Source organism: Temnothorax longispinosus, chromosome 8 (genome assembly GCF_030848805.1).
Source record: "Temnothorax longispinosus isolate EJ_2023e chromosome 8, Tlon_JGU_v1, whole genome shotgun sequence".
NCBI lineage: Eukaryota > Metazoa > Arthropoda > Insecta > Hymenoptera > Formicidae > Temnothorax > Temnothorax longispinosus.
The window spans coordinates 1,703,926-1,729,256 of NC_092365.1; the positions used below are offsets into that span (position 1 = coordinate 1,703,926).

General features: G+C 40.8%; 1 protein-coding gene across 1 annotated transcript; it reads left to right on the forward strand.

The window, feature by feature from the left end:
* Nucleotides 1–574: 574 nt before the first annotated feature.
* On the forward strand, nucleotides 575–24,266 carry Reptor-bp (REPTOR-binding partner). Its single transcript, XM_071785744.1, is given in 6 exon segments — nucleotides 575–681; nucleotides 683–719; nucleotides 721–765; nucleotides 15,753–15,846; nucleotides 21,725–21,846; nucleotides 23,367–24,266. Coding segments are annotated over 6 exon segments (498 nt in total). The 5' UTR covers nucleotides 575–589; the 3' UTR covers nucleotides 23,475–24,266.
* The last annotated feature ends 1,065 nt before the right edge of the window (nucleotides 24,267–25,331 follow it).

Sequence of the window (25,331 nt, forward strand, 5' to 3'; positions counted from 1 at the left end):
AATAGTAATAACGTCATTTTTTTCGATTGCCAAAGATTCGAGGCAATTTCAGCTCGTGAAATAAAAAGAACAGAAAACTCGTTTTGTTCTTTCGAAATCGCAAGATTTCAAGCGAAATTTACAGAGTGTCTCGGAAACAACAAAGCGTTTGTCTTTTATACTCTAATTATCGAATTATCTTTATCAGCTTCCGAGACATCCGGTCGACCTCGCTTCTATTCTTATCGCCCTGTATCGCTCATCATGTCATCGTCGCGCCCTATCAACGCAAGCGCGCGTTGATTTTCCGAGAGAAAGGCCTTCACACAAATCCCGTAAGGATGTAAAACATAAGCGTAAGAGAATCGACCAATCCCAATCGAGTATTTTCCGCTACTGAGGTTACGGACAGCGCAATACTCGATTGGGATTGGTAGATTTTCTTACGCTTACGTTTTACGTTCTTACGGGATTTCATGTGTGAAGGCCTGAAGTTCGGCGGTCGGTCGCGCGGCGACGCCACAATCGCGGGCTTAATGACGTAACGCGACTCAGCGGTCTGAAATGAGCGGGGGTGGGCGGGCAGGTGGGGAGGAGAGACGGCGGTCCGATGTGTGACCTTGCAGTGTTTGTAAACAGACACACGTTGCCGTCGCGAACTGTTACGGACGATCGCCATCGCGAGGAGCGAGTCACCCCGAGGCGCCTATCGTTTCCGTGCATCGACGCGCGCGGTGCGTCAACGCCATGGAGGTGGAGCCGATGTGCATCGTGGAGAACGAGACGGTGAGTGGTGGCGCGCGGAATTTTTTGGCGATACGCGCGCGCCTGACAATGTGCTCGCGCGTGACGCAAACCTGCCATGGGGAAAACGGACGGGCCTCTTGCGTGCGCGCTCGGCGGGATTACACCACATTGTGCAAAGAGGGCGCCCGCTGGACGGACGGGGGACTCGCGTTTCGCGCGTTCGACGATCGCGATCGCACGCGCGAGTCGCAATTGTCTCGACACCCCATCAGCTCGCATCGATTGTAATCGCGGGTAGAAGGGGGGACAGGCGGGCGGGTGGACGAGGGGGTTGCCGTTTAGCTGGCCGATATTTCGTTCATGCGGTCAGGCTGGCGCCTGACTCAGCTTGGCATTCTTCGCGACAGATGGCATTACTTTCCCGCCGTTTCGGCTTCTCGCTGAGCGATGGCGCTGCGAGAGCTCGTCAGTTGGAATACTTGGAATCGAACCGCGCGGTCGCGGTTCAAATTGTGTCTCCGTCAGTTTTCTCGGTCACTAGGGCGTCGCGATTGCTTTACGGTGCTTTACGGACGACCGATTTCGCGAGTTCTTGCGTTAGTTTTCGCTCTCTCGACGAGCATCGCCGAGCAACGGACGAACGCGAGTTCGCTCGTTGCTGAGCCGGGTTTCGATACTTCGCGAATCGTAATGTCGCCGTCCGACATCTTGGATCGTGTCGATCATGGGTCCACGGCGGATCACGTTTGAATTGTTGCGCACTTCTCGCGATCGTTCGAGAGCGAGTCTCGCGCGCGGATAACTCTCTCGCGAGTGTATTTCGTAGTGTCGTAAGTATTACTGAAATAAACGTTCCGCGCAATCATTAGTGTTAACTTCGACGTTCCGGAGTCGATCACTGTCGTCACACGTTTCAAATTATTTCTACGTTGAAGGTAATGTGCATATACGTTGTATCATACAATTAACTGCGTCATCTTTTTAATAATAGGGAGTTTTTGTAATACCGGCTTTTAGATACGGTAACCGTATCTGAAAACTCCCTAATAACTCGATTATTTCTAACGATTTATAAAAACGTCTTGAACTTTATCTCTGCGTTAAGGAACCTATAAGTCATAGGTGGATCTATTCTGCAATGTCCATTTCTACCAATGTAGATTAACTTTAATCTCGATTCAACTTATTTTTTCGTTCTGAAAATTAGAAAAAGATAAGAAGTAAGTTAATCTGTGTTGGTATATAAAAAAGTAAGAGGCAGCGAGAAACCATCTCATTATTCTTCAGAAAAATCACGATAATGGCTGACCTGATAGCCAATATGGTCGATCGTTAAACAGTCACGGCACTAGAAGAAGAAAAAGTAAGTTGAATCGAGATTAAAGTTAATCTGCATTGGTAGAAATGGACATAACTTTTATAAAAAAGCTACGCAACGACAATATGACGATCACGATACGGTCATTATAAAAGTTACGGAATAGGTCATTCCGATTTATTCGCACCTCGGGCTCTCATTAACTGCCTTTCTTTTTCCCTCAAGATTAAGCGCACGCTCATTACGCCGAGTGCAGAGAGCGAGACGAAAGAAATCTCGTTATCTCGCGACGTGATTGGTCCGCCGCGCCGCCTTTTCGATACTTCGATACTCGCGGTATGGCGCTTCGATAGATTTCGAATCGCGGTCAGTCGTGGAACGCGCCGCGGAAAGCGAGGATTCGCCTACGAATCGCATCGTGTTGTTTCGCAACAATTACGCGTCGGAAGCGAGTTTTGCGTGTACCGATCGCGGGGGTCTTGGCAAGGCTCTGACGTGACGCGTCATGCGCGCTCCGCTCCGCTTTGCTCCGCTTTGCTACGCTCGGCTCCGATAGCGGCCGCCGTCGGCGGAAAGGGTTAGTCGCGGTCGGAGGCGGGCGGGCGGGCGCGATTAAAATGGCGGGTTGGCGGCTTCCGCGAGGCGCCGCGCGGTGACGCCAGCGTCACCGCCGCGCATCAGCCGCGTCGCCGCGGGCCGCCGCGGGTGCGAGCCGCGCGCGTCACGTCCCTGCCGCCTGAGAGCCTTTTGGCCCGTGAACTGCGCAGTTGACAGAGCCCGCACGACGCGTAGCACCGGTGAGTTTTCCCTCCAGATATTTTTCGCACGGCGCCCGGCGTGTGCCGCCCGCCGCGGCGTCGCGACGCCGTCGCCGCGAACGCGCCGCGGCGCCTCGTCCGCGGGATTTTGCGTTTCCGTTTCCGTGCCGCGTGCGTTCGTTTCCCGTATCGCGGCGAGAAACGCCTTATATGCACGCGCGTATGCAACATTTCGTGGCGCCTTTCGGTGCCGTCCGTGTGTCGGTGTGCCGTCGCGATGCGCGCGTATTCGTGCGCGCGCGCCCGTACTCTCTCTTTCTCTCGCTCGCTCTCTCTCTTCTACTCCCTTCGTTCGCATCGCCGGCGAGGCGCGACGAAACTGGGACGCCCGGCCGAGACGATCGTAATTCATAAAGTGTCGCGACGTTTCCTCCGTCGCGACGCCGACGGCGACGCGCCGCGCGAGAAAACCGGTCGATTTCGGAGCTAGCCGCGGGATCCGCATCGCCCACCCGCGACGCTACTGCGCAATTCAGCGGCGCGACGCGCGTCACCGTTGAAATGCGCGCACGGATGGCCCACCGATTTTTGAGCGGGTTGCTTTTTCGCGCGAAAGACGCGCACGTACCTGGCACGTACGCTGCGAAGTAATCGCGAGCTATTCTTGGAGCAAGGTTTGTTTCGCGATACCGCCGTGTCTTGTATTCGTATTTGCATTCGCGTTTGACGCGCTTATCTCGCCAAGGGTTTTTGTCGTAACTTTGTCGATTTTAGATTAGGAAACCGATTAAAAAAAAAGGCTACATGAAGAGGCGCTCGGTCAAGTTCCGGCGATGCGATTAAGTTATATTTAGAATAGAAAGGTCGTATTGTGGTTTCGAGAGAAGCCAAATGCGAGATAATTATACTTGTCTCTAATCACTTATTATTATTAATTTTGATACAATATATGTATATTTGTATTTGGGGCATTCCATGCCAAATCGACCTGGCTTTGACCCTCGACCTCTCGAATTTGGTCGACGATTTTTTATGTTATTTGTTCCAACTCTAAAATGCACTCAGATTTTTTTTGTTCTCAAACATTTTTATATACAACACAGGATTTTTGAGAATTTTTTCGAAGCAATTTCCCAAAATAAAAAAAATCGCGTCGGAAAAATCTAATTAAATTCTCAAAAATCCTGTGTTATATACAAAAATGTTTAAGCAACAGTCTACAATGGACTGACGTTTGCTTCTAATTTTTTTTAATATTTTTTTCGAAAAAAAACTCAAAAAAGCTCGAAAAAATTAGAAGCAAATGCCGGTCCACTTTGGGTCAAGGCTTAAAAATTTTGATATCCGACACTGGATTTTTGAGAATTTTTTCAGATTTTTAATTGTGGCCATCAATATGTTGGTTAAGAAAATTATAACTAAATCAATTTTATAAAAAAATCTAAAAAAAAAATCTGAGTGCATTTTGGAGTTGGAACAATAACATAAAAAATCGTCGATTAAATCCAAGAGGTAGAGGGTCAAACCCAGGCCGATTTGGCATGGAATGCCCTATTTATTATATACTAGTTTAAGCTATTCGGCGTTGCCTGGATTGTCACGAAGTGTCAAGGGGTTATAATTTGTAATCAGGGGGATGAGGGTCGAGATTTCATAATATTCTATATTTTCCGTGGGGTCTAGAGAGTAACTTATGCAAAATTTTATCCAGATCGGTTGAAGGGTTTAGGAATTAATAGGGAACATACAGACATTTTCTCTCTCTCTCTCTTTCTCTATTTTACATATACATATATGTAGGTAATATAGTATCAGACGTAATACCTGTTGATTGAATTATTGAAAGATCATAAAAGCAATTGCTCAGAAATCTGATTTGGCATAAAATTTATATTTTTCAAGATTCAACGGTCGTTTGAATTCGTGCGTAACATAATTATATGCAAATCCAATCTTAATCTTTCCAAAGCTATTACAATTCTATCACTAAGTTATCTTTTGTCATCAATCTTTTTTAAATACGTTAACGTTTGTCTGCAGCTCGTACGCATCTGGTAGTCTATCTGATATAAAATATCTAGATTTAATATGATAATGAATGTAGCGGCTTTATCTACTGCGTACTGCAGCATTGATTAATTCATACCTTCTCACTCACGTTCGTATCTCTCGTCTTTTTTGCCTTTATCAATTCAATGCTATCCATACGAGTTCTTGCATCCTTACAATCAAGAATATACTTACATTGATTTTTTTATATATAACTATATCGTACAAAATGACACAAATTAATATTAAAAATTTCAAATGCTCATTGTTTCTTAATTGTTAATTATAAGATTGTGTCAAATATCTTTCTTTTTTTTTAGGAAAAACATTTCGTCTTTTTCTTTAATGTAATTGTTATGATTCATATTAATTTCTTATTGGCACATTTATTATGAAAAGTTCAAAGGTTGTGATAGAGATTTTTACGAAAGTTTCGCCAAGGATAAGATTTCAAATTTAATGAAGGATCCGCGGAGTGGGAAGACCCGTGCACCACTTCTGAAACAGTTCGTATTACATTGCGTTACGAGGAAATCCACTGAGTACCATCTCGGTTAGTTGAGAAGTAATTGAGGTTCGTAGACGGAAGCGTCGAGGCAGCGCGGCGTCTTTTAACGAATCCGCGATATTTCCTTCGTATCACGTCCTTGGAAACAAGGTTCGCAATCTCATGTCCGAGCGGGGAATTACGATTGTACGTGATTGTCCGTTGTCCTTCGTGCACTTCTTCGAGCATCGTCGGCGATGCAAGCGTACGCGCGCGCACGCGTGCTACGTGAAACGCTTCGATGCACGCGGTAAAAACATTTAATCGGAGTCACGATAATGAGGGAATGTACGCGAAAGTCTGTAGAAAACCATGAGAAGGGAAACGGATGACCCTTCGCGACGCGCAGCTTTATCTTGTGATTTTCACAAGCTGTCGATTTAAATATTTCCTAAATCTAACAATTGCGTGGAATACAGAGGCCGCCTCGATATTGTTGATTTTTGAAATATCGATTTTGCATCGTCCGCAGAATTATCCGTAACGATAAGGTCGTCCGGTGGCTTCGAGGAATATCTTGCGTATGAAATATTTCGAGATATCATTGGGTTATCTAACACCGTCGTCATCTCTCTCTATCGCTGAATTTCAGTGCAACTTTAACGTTTCCCTCCCTCGTTTCGGACGATAGTCCCGGTGATTGTCCCCGTATGATTGTTGGTATTGCGAGTGTTATCGTTCTCGTTATCATTACCATCACGGGTGGTACAGCTTTAGGGTGTTGCTGCTGTTGCTGCACCGAGCATCATCACTCCGGCAGCAATGTAACGGAGGATCTTCGCGTTCTCAACGCCGTCACTCGTTCCACGCTCGTATCTCGACGAGCCAGGTTATCACGAGAAACGCTCCAGATGTTGCACGGCATTGTGCAAAAGAACCTCTCGGGCGCAATATCTTTAGCGCAATATGTGGCGGTGTTACTAACTCTAATAAGTATTATATACTATTATATCATAATATAGAAAGAATTATATTATGCTTTATTTAAGATTAGACTTATGATACACCGAATCCAACAATGAAATTTGCAAAAATCTAAAATCTTTATTCTCATCATTTTTTAGAACCATTAGACAGAATTTGAAGTAAAACTAGACCGATATCATATCTTACAATTAATTGGAGAAGATGCCATTTTTGGTCAGGCTGAATCTTGGTAGTCTTAATATTAATATTTTTGTGTGAGTTTTGTATATTTTTTCCAAATCAATAAATTGCACGATTACTTGTCGATATTAAAACAGTTTGAAAATGGTATCTTTTTTAATTAAAGGAATTTGAAGTGTCCACCTCTTATAATGTTTGCTTATCGTTATGAATATTTATATATTCAGAGCTATATTTAGGCTAGATTTTTTTTATCTAAAGAGTCTTCAAACAAAATAAATGAGAAAGAAAGGGTAATGAATGAGAAAAAACAAAGCTAATTGCTAAAGTTTAAAATCTCATTTTAAACAATATAAATGAGAAAGATTCATGAAATGAAATAAAATTCTCATTTATTTTATTCAAAATGAATCTTTTTGAAGAAGGAAATCCGTGACGAGGCAAAGTCGCGTGATTCTTTTAGCTCATGTATATTTTTCATACTTTTAAAGTTACGCGCTTCTTGCAAGCATAGAACATTAGAAAATGCGTTCTACAAGGTAGCAGACAAAGTATATTAAATTCTTTATAGGATTTATGGCACTTTCCACACTTGCTCCCCTCAAATTTGCCTTATATGTCTCGACATGTGTCGTTTTTATTTTTAGTGAAGCTTCTTATGAACTTACGAACTGGCTTTTACGCGCTGTATACTTGATTCATTTCTTCGTAGCTTCGATAGAAAATTTCGACGCTCACGAATGCATCATCGCGAATCACTGCGCGATGTGCAAAGTGCGGCGCACATCACGCATTTCATTGTCTTTCGAGTCGCCGCGTCGCGGCATATTGAATCATTCTTATTTTCGTTTACATGCGTATTGGCCTCGGCGATTGTAGTATCTCTCATCGACGTCGACACGGAGAAAATTTATATCCACCTCGAGATACTCTGCGACATTATTCCTCTCCGTCGTCAGGATCTACGTCCTCCTTCGCGCACATGCGTGTGCGCTCTTTATGTCGTTTGACTTTCATAAATTATTGTCTGCGACGTGGACGAATGCGATCGCATAAATCCAATCGCGCTCTCTTTGTCTCCTTATCAGCCATGCATGCGAGCAGGAAAATGTTATACGTTCGACTCTATATACTTTCTTCGCTGTACGCCACTACACGGTACATACAAAGTCGTGTGCAATTTTATCTTGATATCTCGGAGAAATTTTAGACGAGGTATAAGAACACATAGAGTAATCAAATCGCGGTAATAAAACTTGCTACGTTATCAAGACTATCGCGAAGGAATTTGGACTGGATTATATATTTTTTACAAATTTTTCCGGACATATTAATTTTCTGACTTTGTAAATTCCGTTCTCACGGTAGACTTTTCGCTACAGCTAGGATACTGCGGAAGTACATCGAGGGTTGTGCTTTTCATTCTAATTTTATATCGGGATGCGAACATATTTTCGCCGTGATACGCGCAGGAGCACGCGCAGCGGGGGCGACGAAATTTACGCGATTTTGGTGCTCACGCAATGATTTTACTCGCACTAGCCCATTGTGCTCGCGAAACATCCCCGTCCATTGTTGTACATAACGTCGCTGGAGCAGCGGCGCGGCTGGAAAATTACGAGGGAGCTTTCTCCGCCTCTTTCCGTGCCTCCTACTCTCTTCCGGTTACGCTAGTGGGGACGAACAATGACCTGGAAAAGCTCAAGAAAGCTTTAAGCCGCGACTGTACACTATCCGAGACCAGCTCTCCGCAGCTTTGTCGTCGCGATTCGAAATGGCAAGGAGAATGAAAAAAACATAGCATCAGCAAAATAGCGCGCGTAGAACCATTACAGTAATAGCACGAAATCAAATAATATTTTTATGAAGTGCATGGATTAAATACATAAGCTTGAAAATCCGGTTTACGACTGTCATTATTCACGCGATCATTGGACAGGATTAAAAAAAATCACAAACCGAGAAAAATATTAGGGCATCGTAGGGCATATAAATTGTCACCAAAGTTCAATTCCCCTACGGTCGAAATCCGCTTTACTGCTCTCTGAAATTGTCGCTGGCGGCATTGTAACTTTCATAAAAGCACTCTCGTTGATGCGGATCGTTAAAAAGTCTTACGTACGCAACGCAGTGAGCTAAATATGGCCTTCGAATGCGGTGACCGACGAAAATAATCCTCCGTTCGAGATAGATAAGCGCTGTTGTGCATCGCGTACCCGGGGGAAAATGCGCGCGACCCGTTGGCGTGAGCTGATCGGCAGATTGTGCAACCATCGAATGGAGGTAATAATAAGGTCGTGGGCACGGTGAATCCGGTAACTCTTGCACCGTGCATTCACTGCCTGCCTGTGCTTTATTATCGTGAGTGACGCGCGGATGCACGCGCGCTCGAGAGAGAGAGAGAAAGAGAGTGCGTGTATTCAGCACGACGCATTGTGAAATCTTGATGAAACCTTACGTAAATTGTACACCGTATAAATTCAGCGCTTACGCGCACGACGAAAATTAAGATTTTATGACAAATTCGCACCTGGGTTAAAATCTTTACGTCCGGGGGTTTTATATTCGCATGAATTTAAATTGGAGGATGATCGTCGACGACTTTTTTTTTATTCACAGTCCTTTTGCTGGCACCTGCGTTTTTTGTCCAAAGTATAATATCGCGGCCGCGAACGTTTCAAGTTTTCGGTGTCAAAGGATCTTGCTGCGACAATAAATTAGCGTTATTCGCCGGCGGATGATTATAAAAGTTTGGACACGCGCGAAATTTTCTCCGTAAATCATTCCGTAAAATGAGAATTCAAGACGAAAGAGTTAAAGCGCGGAAAGCAGCCCTTTTACCTCGCGACCACCATGGTAAAACGTTCCTATCCCTCACTTACGTCTACTTTGTTCCATTTCGGTCCACTTTAGTCCAATTTGTCTAACGTCCATTTTCCGCCGAGCGCCTTAAACAAGGTAGGAAAAAAATAGTAAAGCCAACTACAAGTGCCTCTTACGCGCGTGTCTTTCGCGGACATCCGGTTTTACCGTAATATTCTTCTCGGGGACTGGTCTGTCAGAGGAGTAAAAGAAAATATATAAAGAAAAGAAGATTGAAGGGCGAAGGAAATTGCAACGCTCGGCCAACAAACCCGGTTACCGAGGCAATTAAAATTAACCATGCTAATAAAACCGTGTCAAACGACACTGAAATTCGGGAGGTTACTCGAGTGTGAAAAACAGATAATGCCGGAAGCAGAGCGGAGAAGATGAGTGGGTCCAGTGTGGGTGATTCGAATTGCGAGTATATGAGAAGAAACGCCGTAACTAGGAGGAGAATAAGAGGAGAGAAACGGCGGCAAAGAGTTGCGAAATCCTAATGCATTTGAGAGGGTCACGCTGAGAGAGGTCGCGGGAATAATTTGGCTAATAATGAAAATTAATTGCGAGCACGCGTTATCCCCCCCTCCCTTCAAAATTCGAAAGTGCAGTTCGAAAAAACCAGCGTAAAAGACGGAGCCGTGGTAGAACGGCGGCCGTGGTGCGGTCGTAATTAAAGAGTTCTCTCGAAAAGCGATCACCTGAGACTCGGTGGAACGCGAGGTAGGAATGCGATCTAATGAATGGCTTTTGCTCGGGGGTTTTAAATGACTAGTAATTGTAAAGGAGAGCTCGCGTCGTTAACTCGATTTTGCAGCGTAATATAATCTATTCGCACTTTTCGTTATTAATTATTCCGTTGATCGACGAGGGACGTTTCTTCTGCCGATTTTACGACGATTATTCGGGTCAGACTGAGAAAAACTGTAGGTTCGATTAGCAATGAGCTTAATTCCTGATAGAATATAATGTAATAATTTGAAGGGAGGGAGACAAAGAGGAGTGCGATAAATTCTTAAAGGAAGATTTAAATGATGAAGATGGTAATGCTTCTTTGCAGAAGCGACCCAAGGCTTATTTATATTTTACAGTAATCTTTGAGCGGATTTCGGCCAAAGTGAATTTTTCAAGTATTTAGTAAGTATTTCGCATTTACTTACAAGACCGAGCAAAATTTTAATAATGTTAAACGGATTTGGGTATTTCAGCAAGTTTACAACGAGAACATTTGCCTTGTTTTAATTTAAAACGATAAAACGGGCTTTAGTGCAAGTAACACGTCTCTATATAGATCCATGGTGTAAGAGATTGCTTTGATTCAAGTTTTGCTTTGTGAAATTCGAATCCAGATGGCGATATTATAAACATGTATAAAAGAGTGTTTTATTTATTCGCAGTAGCTTTGTACAAATTAGGTTTTACTGCATAACGTTCGGCTTTATCTCATGATGTTTTAATTCCATGACATAAATGTTAAAACATTATATATCTCTATGCTGGAATTAAAAATTCTATTATAAAAAAAACGAAATTTATAAATATAAATAAACTGAGAGAATATGATTTTATTATCTGTTTTCTCTTCTGAAGTTTGGTTAATTGAAAGGGCGGTAAATTATTTATTATACAAAAATTATATATCTCAATAATTTAGCTCGCACTAAAATGCATTAAAGAATCTGTCACCAATAAATGCATGCGGTGAAAAGATCGAGACGTCATGTATAGATCTACAGCAGAAATTTAATACCCTCGAGAGTATATCGGCGTTGATCTCGAATTATCGTTAACGGCTGTCAGTGCATTCGGCCCGAAGGTGTAAAGGTGATGGCAGCGGCGTGAACCATGTCGTTGCATCTCCGTTGCATATTGTGTGCAATATGCTTTACGGGCATCCGGTTCCCGGTGCAACGGCGTAGTATCGGGCATCCGGTTCGCCGTGGCGAGATGACGTTAAAGGTTCTCATTGAAGCGTACCTCGGCTTGATTAATGTTAAAACGGTATACGCGGGGAGCCTTAAGTCCAAACCGTTGGACTCCACCATTTTTTACGGTGCTTGCTTTTAGTAATTCGTTTTAGTCCTTTTAAGTAATAAAAAAATCTATTTTTTATACACGTTGGCGCATGTGACCGATACGAGTGCAGAAAATATATTCATAAAAGATAATGACATTTTACATCGCTGCTTTTAGGGCAAATACGTTTTTTCTAGACGGGTTAGCTTTCGCAGAAAAAAGTGTACGCTACGTCTGGAAGTGGCGTGAAAGCGTTGTATGCAGTAGAGCTTGCAGTGTCAAAATTATAAAGTAGGCGATTACCTCTATCTTTTGTCATTACGATAAAAGAGTATTGCCTTAAAAATGTCATATTTCGTTATATATATATTCTTGAGATTATCTATTAAGGAAGTTGGAATCTATTGGCAGATACTGCATTTTTATACATAATACACTTCTGATTGTGAGGCGAGAAAAATTTTATGTGCATGTAGGAGCTTAGCTTTTTAATATATTTGGACCGTAAAAAATCGGAGAACGCGTCGATAATGCGCTAACAGATTTTTTTTTCATGCAAATGCAAATTAGAAAAATTAAAACGAGTATTGCCTTTACGGAAACTCGCGTTCTGCTGGTAGGACCATGTTCAATTTTCTGTAACGACATTCAGTAATCGAGTTTCAGATAACTGAAATTACTTTTTAAACGAGAAACATTGCCTCGCATGTTTTCGCTGATAACGACGAGAAATGTCAGAGAAAAATATCATAAAATTTTACATTCGCGCGACGACGGGATCTTACATTTCACCTCCGATAGTTGTGACGACCGTTAAAATCGCTATGAAAATGATAGTTCGGTGCTATTAGGCTCCCTCGTTTGCACGTGAACGGAAAAAGAAGTAGATGAGATTTACTACATATTGTTATTACATGACGCTACATCAATCAAACGCGATGTTCAATAATTAAATGCAAATTTCACCCAGACTGTCAATTAAAGAACACATGTATGTATATTACAATAACACTTTAATTCCGATAATGCTATAAAATTGCTTTATCTTTAATAAACCAATTCTGGATTGCATCTCTGCTATTTTAAAACAGGGAACGACATACCCCATTTTGATGAGGATGCAAGTTAAATTTCACAGAGTCTTGAATATTATTTTATATTTAATAGATACTCCATTTATTTTTTGTTTTCAAACTCTTCATGTCCGACGTGAAAATACATTCTATATTAATTATATAATTGGGATGCAGAGAGACGTAATAAAAGGCGAGTTGATAATGTCGGATATAATTTATGAAAATTTTCCGGCATAATATTCTATTTGATATCGTGTTTGCTGTTGCATTACATACACGCGTTCGTATTATACTTAGGGTCTATCCAGACAATCTTGCATAGCGTATAAACATAAGAATGCATAAGAAAATTGATTGGTCCATATCATGTGCATAAAAAAAATAGACCAATCCATTTTCTTACGCATATGCTTATGCACCTATGCAAATTTGTCTGGATATACCCTTACTCTCCGCGACGATCGAGCATCGTAAATGACGATTATCGAGTCCTGAAACGGACGGATTGTTTCTTCGTTGATCGGGTAGATCGAGCAAGTCGTCGTCAATGGGCTGTCGTATGCAGGAGAAGGAGTCGGAATTCGGAATTAGAGTCTGTGCGCTCGCAGGCGCATTTGTGGTTGGAATATGCGAGTCTGCGGCACGGTGAGGACAAGGAAGTAGACGGAAATGTCAATGTTAGTAAATTGTCTGGCAGATTCCAAAAGGGTTTGCAGCCGCGGATCTTCTGTGTTCTATGACGGAGATACGATTTCACGCGGTAGAAACATTCGTCGGTTTATCATACTAATTTTGAACTTGCTCTCGCGTAATGTTAGTGCTTCGTAATGTTTCAATTATTTCTGCCTGGTCACAATTTGCAATTAATGTAACGTGCGTTCTCTCATACCTTGTAACTTTAAAAAATTCTATTCTTTGAAATGTTAAAAAAGAGAAAAGCAATTTAAACTTACATAATTCTGTCAAATATGAATAAGTGTTTCGGAACAGATCGCCTTTTATTAAAAGTTAAAAGTTTTTTAAAAACATTCATTTATGATTATTAAATTTATTATATTTTTGTTTAAAAAAGTCAAGTTTATTTAAAATTAATTGAAAAATAATCTATCTGCATTTTAAAGTTAAATTATAAAAACTTTTTAGTTCGAAATTCTGAGGGAATCTCAGTTTTATTATTTAATTAGCACATAGATTTTTATTGTAAACAAAGCAGTTCAAAAAAATATATTGCTGACAGATAACTCAATATTCCTGGAATATTATGAAAGATATGTTACATTTGTTAACGAGATGTTTACATCCATATCGTTTGTCTCGTCAGTGCAATACTACGAACCGTAAAATGCGGCCGCGAACAATCCTCTATTTGCGTACGGTACGTTCTCGATTTACAGACCGTTGCGTAATTCTCTGCACGAGATTTCGAAGTTATGACGTTTCTATATTTTTTTGTATGCGGAAATCAATTCCAATTATCTCACAAAATACACGTAGGGAAAAAGGGGTTGCGGAACGGAGGAAGGAAGGGCTTGGTGGCTAACAAGAGGTTGGTTAGAGCCGGTTAAAAAAACCCGGAAGTACTCGAGGGAGAAAGAAACGGGATTCGGGGAGATTTAATACCAGATAAGATTGAGCGGTACGGACAGGTCGTAACGGTAAACAGCGGCCCTAAAAGGGGGCGGAATTTGTATTTTGTCACTTCTGAGCGCGTATGCATACCTAAAGGCCGCGGTATGCAACAACCGCGCCCGAGGGGCGTGTAAATTTTAATGGCTCGTCGACGAAGATGGTGAGCGCGTTCTATCTGGCGCGTGTCGCGGTCCGCGTATCGTTCCCCGTGCTCCCAAGGCTGCGAAATTGTTCCTCCAGGTAATTATTCCGCGTTGAAATCGTTTTCGCGCGCGGTCGCCCGTTTTTCGCCACGGGACGAAATGAGAACCGTGCGAAAATACATTTCGCGAAAATGTATGCGCGTCACTCGTTTGTTTGACTCGGGGCGGTTTGTACGCGCGACAAACGTATGCTTTGCATAAATAATATTCTTGGGACAACGGAAATGGGTAGGAACGACCTCGCGATACGGTGACTCCGTCTCGTATGATACGTATATGAAGCGTCAAGTTCGTAGAGAATCCATATACCATCAAAGAACGCGGCTTGCAAATTAATTCTTAGTCTCTTTGTAAGTAATACATCTTGCAATTAAGGATATGTTATTTCATATCCAATTTCCAGCATGCAAAGAATACGTTTAAATATTATATTAAGAATAAGTTTTCGAATAAAGGTCAATTCCAAATTTCACAAGGGATAAGCATCAGTGAAAAGAATAAAGTCTTGAAATATATGTAGGCAATAATAAAATGACGTTCCTTAGAGTATCTCGATTTTTCTCGTGTGTAAATCTTGAAAATAAACGTGGCTGTCTCGTTCACGTCTGGTCTTTCGCTCGATTTCATCTGACGGACTGGGTTACGAGGACTATAAAACTCAAAGCTGAGTAACTGTGTCGCCGGCAAAGCGGACGTTTATTAGGCATCGTTCGGTTGCGTGTCCGCGAGAAATTGAATAACGCTCATTGCACTTTTGTGGCCGTGAGAAAAAGGGATATATCGTGGACTCTGCGAGAGCTCTTGCTCATTTCGCGTTTACGATCAGGGGGAGGAGATCTTCATGGCGGAGGAGACGATTTCATCCCCCGAGCTTTTCACCGGAGCAGACCTTCCCCCAGGCTCGATCCCTCTCCTCGGCGACACAATGAGCTTTTGTTTCCATTGAAAACGACACCGCCGTATCTCGCTCAAGATATTAATCGGGGTGAAACTCCGGCGCGGATCAAGCGGTATTATGGTGGCCGCGTGTGCGCGCGTACGTGAGACCGCGGCCCGATTGAATCGTAAATTACCCCGCGGCGAATTATTCATGACGCGGGCGTACGCTTTCGTTTCGGTAGGCCGCGTAATAATCCAGCCGCGCGTTTTGTAACGCGTCAATTTTTAATGCCATCTCGGCTTCTCGCGTAAGATTTGTCATCATCGCGCAAATACATCCACGATATGATTATTCACCAATCTCTCCATGCAGTCGGCAAAAGCCAATAATCGGTGCGGCAAAGCTGCAGGTGCAAAATGGATTGGTTTTAACGAGCAGCTAATTCCTGTATTTTGACGCCCGATATCTCGTTCGTGTCAGAGAGGAGAAAGCGTGCGACGATTCGCTCGTAGCTCATTAATATTTACCCCATCAGATGACGAATTTTTCCGCGATTAACCATCATGTCTTTTCATTTGCAGGAGGGATCTCGCGGTGATCGGAAAGAGGGGGGCAAGAGGGGACGCAAGCCTGGAAGGAAGGCGGCGGAGAAGGCGGACATGAAAGCTAAGCTCGGTAAGTAGCTACATGAAGGATACTTGTTGACATCCTAGACATCTGCTTCAACATTTCGCTTCGCTGCCGTTACGCTTGTAACAATACGATTTTATCGGTGGTAAATTGTTTGTCCTCGTTGCGATTAGAACTAAAATTGTTTTGTTACGATTCGCACTTGTACGATGAAACTGTGCGACAATGCAATTGATTGTTTTCACAATTCGATTAGTGAAATAATTTGGAATCAGTAATTAAGTAATTATCATTGAAATCTATTATTAAATAATGCATAAATATAAATTGCATCGACGGTCTGTCATCATTACTCATTAATTACTATCTAATAATCAGAAAATGAAACGAAGTTATTGTCTTTATTATAATCTCTTCGGTAGTATATAACATATGTTATTTAATTGTAATAAAAATATAATTATTCCACGATAAATGACTGATAATTTAACTGCGATCAATGATTATTTTTATGATTTATTTGTCAATAATAATCGAATATTGATTAATATTTTGTTGTAAATTATAAGCAATTGCTTATTTAAAATACAACAATCAATTATCGATTCGATTACATTTTGCCCACCTCTGTTGTTCGATACTTTAATAGGCTGTATAGACAATATAATAAATTATACAGCGAACATATCGATTAAATGCTGCTTGATTGCAACTGGAAAGTATTATTTTTTGAATTGTTAGTTTGTCAGGAAAAGAATGCTTTTCGTAAATCAGAGAGGCAAAAGTGCGCGTTAAAAGTAATAAGGACGGTGATCAAGGGAATAGTAACGTGGACACGAGTGGATATCGGTCACTAGCTTGACTTTATCTATACGGCTTCTCAACTCGTCAACGTCTCTTTAATCCAAGGTGCGAAAACGCGCGTAAAATAGAAAGATAGCGCACATTCTACGAGACAATGAAACGGATGTGGCAGATATCGGCCATTCCCTGTGCTCTCTGGCTTTACGTCCGTACTCATGTCGACGTCCGTCGCGTCTCTCGATTAAAACGTTCGATAGTCGCAGCAACAGCGCGTCTTTCCCGCGAGGAAGGAATCGCGTATCCACTGATTGCGCGAAACTTTCGTTTTGCGTTTGTTCGTTCCGAACGCCGAAAAGGTTGTACGAAACGGTGCGAATCGCCGTTAGGAACGTTTATCTCTTTTGCGAATGAATATTTATATCTAGGCCCCCGCAGCGGTTTCTCGATACCGCGGCGAACGAGGATTACCAGCCACGCTTTCACCGTATGGTTATCGTTCGGCTATTTTGCAATTCCGCCATTTCGTCGCCGCGGAGTTCCTCGGGGTAACAAAAGCGGGAAGAGAAAGGCGCAAGATAGAAGGAGCGCGGTTGCGGGTGAGAAGGTAACCCGCCGCGCTGATGGCTGTTGCATGGACCAGCACCGAGTAATTTCGCGGGGTTATTTCTGGAACGCGCGTGATCTTCTCATTCGGGAACGGGGAAACTTTATAATCGCCTAACGCGCGCTATTTCGTTCTCCCTTTTGTTTCGCCGTCGCCCACGGTTCTTTCCGACCGCGATGCGGCCTCCTTTCCGGAACGCATGCCATTCAAATCCGTCTGATATTTTCCCAGGTACAAATAATTCTCAATCAGTAGCTAAAACTTTGCGGCTAATTATTACTTGCATTAAGTTTTAATGTATGGATTGAAAATTAAATCCATATTTAAAATTTACAGAACAGCAATGTGTTGCAAAATAGTCTATCTTGATTATTTAAAACTGAAACTTCCAATTTTATTTATAATTTCGTAAACATTAATTCCTTATAAAACATTAATTTTCAGAGTTCTATGTGAATTTATCTTTCCGTTAAAAAATTGTTAACATGAAAAAGTATCACTCTGAAAACTTGAATTTTCAATCGTCGTCTATTCGCTGTTTTTGTTGGATCTTCCGTGCAACGGTCGATTTAGCGGTCGCGCTCCATTAAAGGATTAAAACAACGTATTTTCTTCAGCTTGTCTCCTGTCTGTCGTTAAAAAGATGTCCCGCGGATTCGAGACGACCTACATATCGGCGGAAATTGCGCGTGAGTCTTTTTCGCATCGTTCTTGGCCACGCGAACGAACGAACTCTCCATTTTACTCCGTACGGAAGCGGCTTTTATTTAAATCCGTCCGAGTTTCGCCTCGATTCGGTCCAGATGTCGGCCGTTGCAATGAGATCCTAAATGGAGCCACAAATTGACTGTGCGAGAACGCTTAATTTCCGCGATGCGCCGGTATCGATCTTCCAGGCGCGACACCGATCGCGCGTCAGCTCCAATCGACATCGACGAATCTCTTTCCGATAATATTTACGGCGCTGGGCCGATCGATGCTCTACGGACTGCAAAAATTCGCCGGCGGCTTGGTCACCCTTAAAGGTCCGCAATGAAACGATTGACGTTTATTGCCGCGTAAAAAGCGAGTCTGGCGAGCCGTGAACGATAGCGCGTTCGTGGACCTCGATCCTAAAAGACGTTTATTATACCTAAACGCGCAATGATTCTCGCGAAAGGACATTTGCCATTTGTGAAACTATTTAACAATCTGATAACGCGTGGAAACTTTAAAGTCTGTAACAGTTCTCTGGCAATCGAAAAATCAATTTGAATCTACAAATCGAAGCTACAAATCTTGAAATCTTGTGCTTGAATGCGAGGATTTTAGTCCGTACTTTTAGTCTTAAAAACGTATCAGAGAGAAATAGGAAAGATATATTCATAATAAAGACGCGATTAATCTTATTTTGATTAGAAATCAACTGAGACTGTGTACATAGCTGAGCGGCACGATTATTCAAATATAGCTTGATATCATTAAAACAATATACAGTTTTTCCAAGACATTTCGCGAAATGTCACATACGTGACGTAAGTAATGTACCTCATACCATTTCATTATTTCATGCTGCTTTAATTGATATAAAGTGATATAAAATTAAGTTAGCAATAAATAGATATATAGGCTAGGATAGATTAGGATAAAATTGATGTATTATAATATGTATATTAAATAAGTATAGCTTATAATTATTAATGTGCATTTTTATTTAACAATTTAATTGGATGTTGTGGGACTGTAATGTATTTCATGTATACTTTTTTTATATATTTATTTGAGATATATATTGAAAGAATCCCCGAGTACTGCTTTCTTACGTCAATATAACATATCTTTTATTCTGAAAAGGAATAACACAGAGGCCAAACGTGCAGACCTCAAATTTTAGTAAAGATATGTTTGTGGAAAAGATGAGAAGAGAAATAAAACATCCCTACAACTAAATACAGTTTTTTTGCTACCATATTCTACGGATATCTATTTTTATTTATCATGTTGCAAAAATAACACATAAATATCTTTTATTCATTATATTGTTCATGATATACAAGCACCATGAAGAAATTCAGATAAGAATTTTATATTCCAAAAATATCTTCACTTGTTTAGTTTTATTTTACTACCTTCTCATTTTCTTTATTTTTTACTATTTACGAAAGCAATAAATTCAAAATTTATTTAATATTTATTTTGATACTAAAATACATTACCTAAATTATAACATTAATATATTATATTTTCATTATGTTTTCAATTGTATTTCCCGAAAATTTTGCTTCTCTAAAATGTTTGGCAAATATTTATGAATTTGCTGTATAAATATCAAACAATTAATATATCCCTTAATTAATATTCAGTCATGTAGTAAAAGATTAAAATGTGCCAATAAGTAACGCATTAACATATCGAACTCTCTTTTATAAATTCGTAAATATTTATTTATCTTAATTTATTCTAGCCTATCCAATCTTCAAACAATGAACCTATGAGATTATCTGAATTATCATTCTTATTATTCTGAACAGTATTCTTATTCTTTTATATACATATAGAAATATTTTACGATTACAATTTTCATAGATCCATTATTTCAAATTGAAAGCTTTAATTGTCACTCACCGATAGCGGCAGACTTGTCGTAATTACGTTGCGCCTGCATTGATCTGCAAAATATAAATATAAAATCCAAATTATAGCAGCCTTCAAAATAATTGCTATTTTAACAAAATATTACGCATACTGAATTCTCAGGCTTCAAAACAGATATTTCGAAATTATATATATTTCTTTGCAAGTATTCACGACTGAGGGTCTTTCTTCTGATTCTTATTTTAATAACTTAACCCAAATAAATAAATAAATAACAGATTGATTACCTTGTGGTCGCTCTGCCGTCACCCGATGCCTTTCCTAGGCCTCCTCCTCCTCTCAGACTCTTTTCATTGCATTTACACAATACAACACCCGCGAAAACACGATTAATTACAATCGTGCGCACAGTAGCCGTCAAAATATAACGGTCGCGCGATACTTTGTCCGGCACTTCCGACATTAATTGTACGCGACGCGCGATTTATTGTATTCCGATGAAAGAATAACGCGAAAGGATGGCAAAAGCTATCTTCTCCACACCGCAATCGCGAGAGATTTAGTAATCGCATATACGCCATTCATTTCGAACGCGTAAGTCCCACAAAACGCACAACGTAAAGTTAAAAAATCAATTAATACATCGCATTCTTTCATTACTCGAGTATTAGTAAATCCGGCAATTCGTGTTTTCCGCGTTTTATTCAATTTACATCCGTATAAGTTTTGCTTCGAGAATCGCTTCGCTAAGTAACCGCCTCGATATATCTACGGGTCGTTAAATGCAAGATTTAATATAATTACATGATCCGATAATCGCTAGGTATAGGAAACGATCGTGTTTGGACTACTTGGCGTGCTTACATCTCGAAAGATAATGCGTCGGCACGCGGCTCGCGCCGCTGTGTGCCTTACCGAGTTTTAATACCCGCGCGCGACCTTTCGGAAACAAACAGCGCTGGCCGTTATGTTCAAAAACAGGCATAATAACCGATGCATCGCTGCAAATTATTTTACAATTAACGCGTTATGAAACAAATGAAATAAACGTGTACCGAATATTCTGTTCCTGTATCTCGAATGAATTTCGATGGTCGAGCTATTGTAGCGCATTAAATTAACTTTTTTTTTAAATTAAATCTATCTTATTAAACTGAAAATATAGTTATGTAAGTTAACTTACTATACTATTACTTAGAATATAGATATGACGTAACGAGTGTTTAAATTAAATTAAGTCGATTCTTGGGGTGTCCATTTATTAAATCACATCGTGTTGTTCGACGACTAGTTTCGGCTGATTGTGAGTTCTTCAGCAGAGAAACGTGACTATAAAGAAATAAAATACAGGCCTTAGAATGCAAGAATCTCGGAAAGACTTTCGGAATTCGAGAATCGCAATGCTCGCAGAAAATTTTGGAATATAAAACGCACAGAAATCGACGATCCGATAAAATTCTAAAACCGTATAGGATTCGAGGATTTGAATATTACAGATTTCAGATTGCAACGACGTCGTTATTTAAATCGGCTTCGCATTTCATCGAGCTTCGATTTCGCTCCGACATCCGACATGCGACGCACGTTTATTTTCCTCCCTACGTTCGAACAAAATCATAGCTTACCGTAACACACCGTCCGTCTTCGTAAAAGTTTCCGCTTTTCGGTCGCATATGCCGCGGGGCATTACCATGCGTCTTGCGCGTTCGGCGACATTATTAAATCGTGAATTCTTGTAGAGCTCGTGATATATATATATCTGTCACTTGGTTTGCCGTTACGTCACAACCTGACGCCGAAAACCGGGGAAATTTATGCTCGGCGCGAATTCGGGCCCGAAACTTTCGTCCCGAGGATTGAGCCACGCTTTGCATGCATTGATTCCTCGTATTGATATGGATCCGCGTTTTCTCACCCTCTTCGTTTGCTATTCTGTTATAGAACGAAGCCGGCAGAGTGCGAGGGAGTGCCGTGCTCGCAAGAAGCTGAGGTATCAGTACCTGGAGGAGCTCGTGGCCGACCGAGAAAAGGCGGTGCTTGCTCTGCGGAAAGAGCTCGAGATGGTAAGTCATATTCTTAACCCTTCCATAAACGAACGAACAAACGAAAATGGAGAGTAGAAAAGACTAGAATTTTCTTCTTTAAGAATAAACGAACGTATTATGACGAATAAGTTGCGTGCCGAATAAAAAAACAAATGCTCGTGAATGCATTGCGGCTTATAAAATTGCGACTTAATTTGTTGGGGTATTCTATAATAATTAGCGGAAAGTGAAGATATGCTGTTCTTCGTAAAACTTGAATGCAATTTTTTCCTTAATGAAAGTATCGAGGAAAATTTTTCACTTTCACATTTCGATATTTCTCTTTTAGTAATTGACCTTTCTTAAATATAAATGTCGATATTTTATCGAAGTAAAATGCACTTTAAGTTAAACGATGGATAATGTGTTCCAATATTTATTCTGATATTTAATTCGCGGAAAGTTTATCAGTTTCAATAGTTTGAAAATTATTACCATATAATTTTTATTACAACAGCAATCTTCACAATTTATAAGGAATGACACTGTAACAGTGTTTGAAGCGTTGTATATATTTATACAAATTATTGTTTATAAGAAATCAAACATATCTAAAGATTTATGCATATCTTAATTTTTGATTATGTTCTTTAATATTGTATTAATCGAATAAAATATAAATAAAGCTTATAATATCGAAGGAAGATTTCTTCCTTTTTTTTTTAGAAGAAAATATGTCTTAAAGTTGTCTGAATTAGTTGCATCTCGAACGTAAAGCAAAGCAAATTCTTCGGAAGCTGGAGAACCTCGTAACTTTTTCTTTTCCATCGCCTTTCTCATCGTCTTCCTTTTCCTTATCGTCTTCCTTAAACCTTTCTTCGAAGTGCAAACTAAGTTACTCGCAAAAGTGTAAAGTTCTGGCGGAATACAAAGGTTCGCTCTTTAGCAATGCGACTAGGAGTATTTATTCGCATCTTCATTGCTTTGTTTTTGCAGAAAAGCACTCGTATTTGTTAGAATTATTTGAGTACTTCAAGCGGTCGTTTGTCGTAAATTTTTATTCTTATGGGTCTCTATAGTAGGAAATATTTCGTGTACAAATAATTTCCTTGGTTTTATATAAAAATTAGCATTCACTTTGTTCGATTACGCTCCACAGAAATAAATCTGAGTGAAATTCAACGGCAGGACAATAGAATAATAAAGGACAAAGGCCTTGCTAAGAAGCTTAAAATAAAAAATTATTTGTTTATTAAATACTAATTGGCTTTTATTTATCTTGTCTTCTTACGGAATATTCGTTAACAAGGTGCTTTGAGAATATCTGACATCGATGCTTCGAAGGTTCTTATATCGATTAAGCTGCCGAGTATTGCGAGTAAGAGGAGCGGTTGAAAAATCCCGACAAGTCCGGCATTCCTGTGTATCCACGATGCTGTTCCCAAATCCTCCTGATTCCACTGAAGATCTCCAGCGCACGACGGTTTAGTACGAACAAGACAGGACCGAGAGACGGAATAAACGTACTTTACACACCACTGTTTGTTATTTTTCTACAGTATCGTCAGTGGACTCAGGAATTGGACGCCGGTCGAGTCCCCGATGGACTTCAGGCGATGCTGGAGGAACACGGCTCGCTGAAGCGGGAACTACCCAGCAGCAACTAAGCGGCCAAGGAGGCGAGGAATAAGAAAGTCACGTGGATCGAGCCGTTCCATCTATCTTGTTCCTCCGATCGAAACCCCCCTCGTAGTCGAGCTTTCTTTCCGTCTTCTCTTATCTCTCTTTCTCTTTTACTGTTCTTCGAGGCAATAGGAAATAATTGGCTGGCGAATCTGAAATTTTCTCCTTTAAGAATTTATACCTTAGGCGTTTTCTATACCGCGATTGATCCACTGAATGAACCGCGAGAAGGGAATCTTCTGACCTTTTTCGAGAATTTCTTATGCGAATAGTGAAGTTCTTCCCTCTGTTTTTCTCCCGATTCTCTCCCAAACGGCGGGATTGTTATCCCCGATTTATCTCGTTACCTCACCGTGTTACCTTTTTTATACGTACATTTTGTTATCGCGACTCTCGTTACGTTGACGCATGTTTTTTTATTGATTAAGGCCATCGGTCGGTTGTTCTACGGCCTCACGCTTGGAATGTACCTCCCTTGTATGATTGTTGCGATGTAAGAAAGTAATTATAGATATATTACTGTTACGCCTCGAAGGGAAAAAAAACGGTCGTTGTATGTCAAAGTCTATATTCAGTATTGTCTGTTTGAAGGGCGTCGTTGCGGGATCTCCTCGTTGACCGTTCACCGATTCGTTTGAATTTGATCAACGCGTGGTATTCTTGTACTGCAGAGAAATCATCGTTTTGTACAAATTAACGCCATTACATAGGTTGATTCATATATGTGTACGAAAGAGTCTGATAGTCAAATAAAACCAATATTTTTCGATGAAAAATAGGCCTGTTGACGTTCACCGTCCTTTCCCGAGTTTCCTGCATGAGAATTAAATATAAAAATTTCTCAAATCTTTTGAATTACTTAAAAAACATTTGCACCGCGTAAGGATCGCCCGATTAGCGAAACGTGAAATCTTTTTTCTGGCTCGCGCGCAAAGAATGCATATCCGGCGTTATTTCGAAACCGCATCTTGGACACTGCGATGCCGTGGTTTTGCGCAATGGGAATTTGCATATTTTGACGTGGGATATATATCGGACCGTGAAATCTCCGCTCCCGTTTACGTAGATTGCGGATGCGTCCATAGACGATATCATCTCTTGCGTTCGCTCGGCGGTTCGTTGAAAAGAAGAAAAAATTGATGAATTCGATATCGCCGTTATCGCGATTACATTCGGAAATTTGAAACGAATTTTGTTACGCAATTTGGCTCGAAGCTTTTAATCAACTCGAGCAGTAACGAGCTTAATATCGCCGTGTAGTAATAATTGCGACGATAACGATGTTATATAAACGTTGGCATCGATTGAACTGAATGTCACGAATAAGAGCATAATCCCTGTACGGAATACTGATTTAATGATATTTTCTATTTTTCGATCCTCGGGCGAATCACTGTTTTTTTTTTGCTCACTTGGTAGCTTATGGAGGGTAAGTGTGCGGAATCGGTTTATTCAGATATTTAGCTTTGTGATATTTCGTTATTACTGGAAATGTTTCGAAGCGATTTTTGCACAAAATATTCTGTTTTTTTTTCGAAAGCTGCCATTGATACGAACGAAATGACAGGTAACGTGAAAATGCGAGGATTAAATTCGTATACGTAGCTCGAATAAAATTTTTGCCAAATATCACGTCCATGTCCATAAATCACCGTCTAACCACAACGCGCGTAGAATCAGACTTTACCTTCCTATTAAGAAAGAAATATCGATTTTTACCACGTTCCTCACAAACGTAGGAAAATCTTGCTGGTGTATGTATAAAGCAGAAGTGGAAACAAAAGAGAAAAGAAAACTCATCTCTCTCTCGTTTTTCTCGCCATGGTCGCAATAAATCAGCG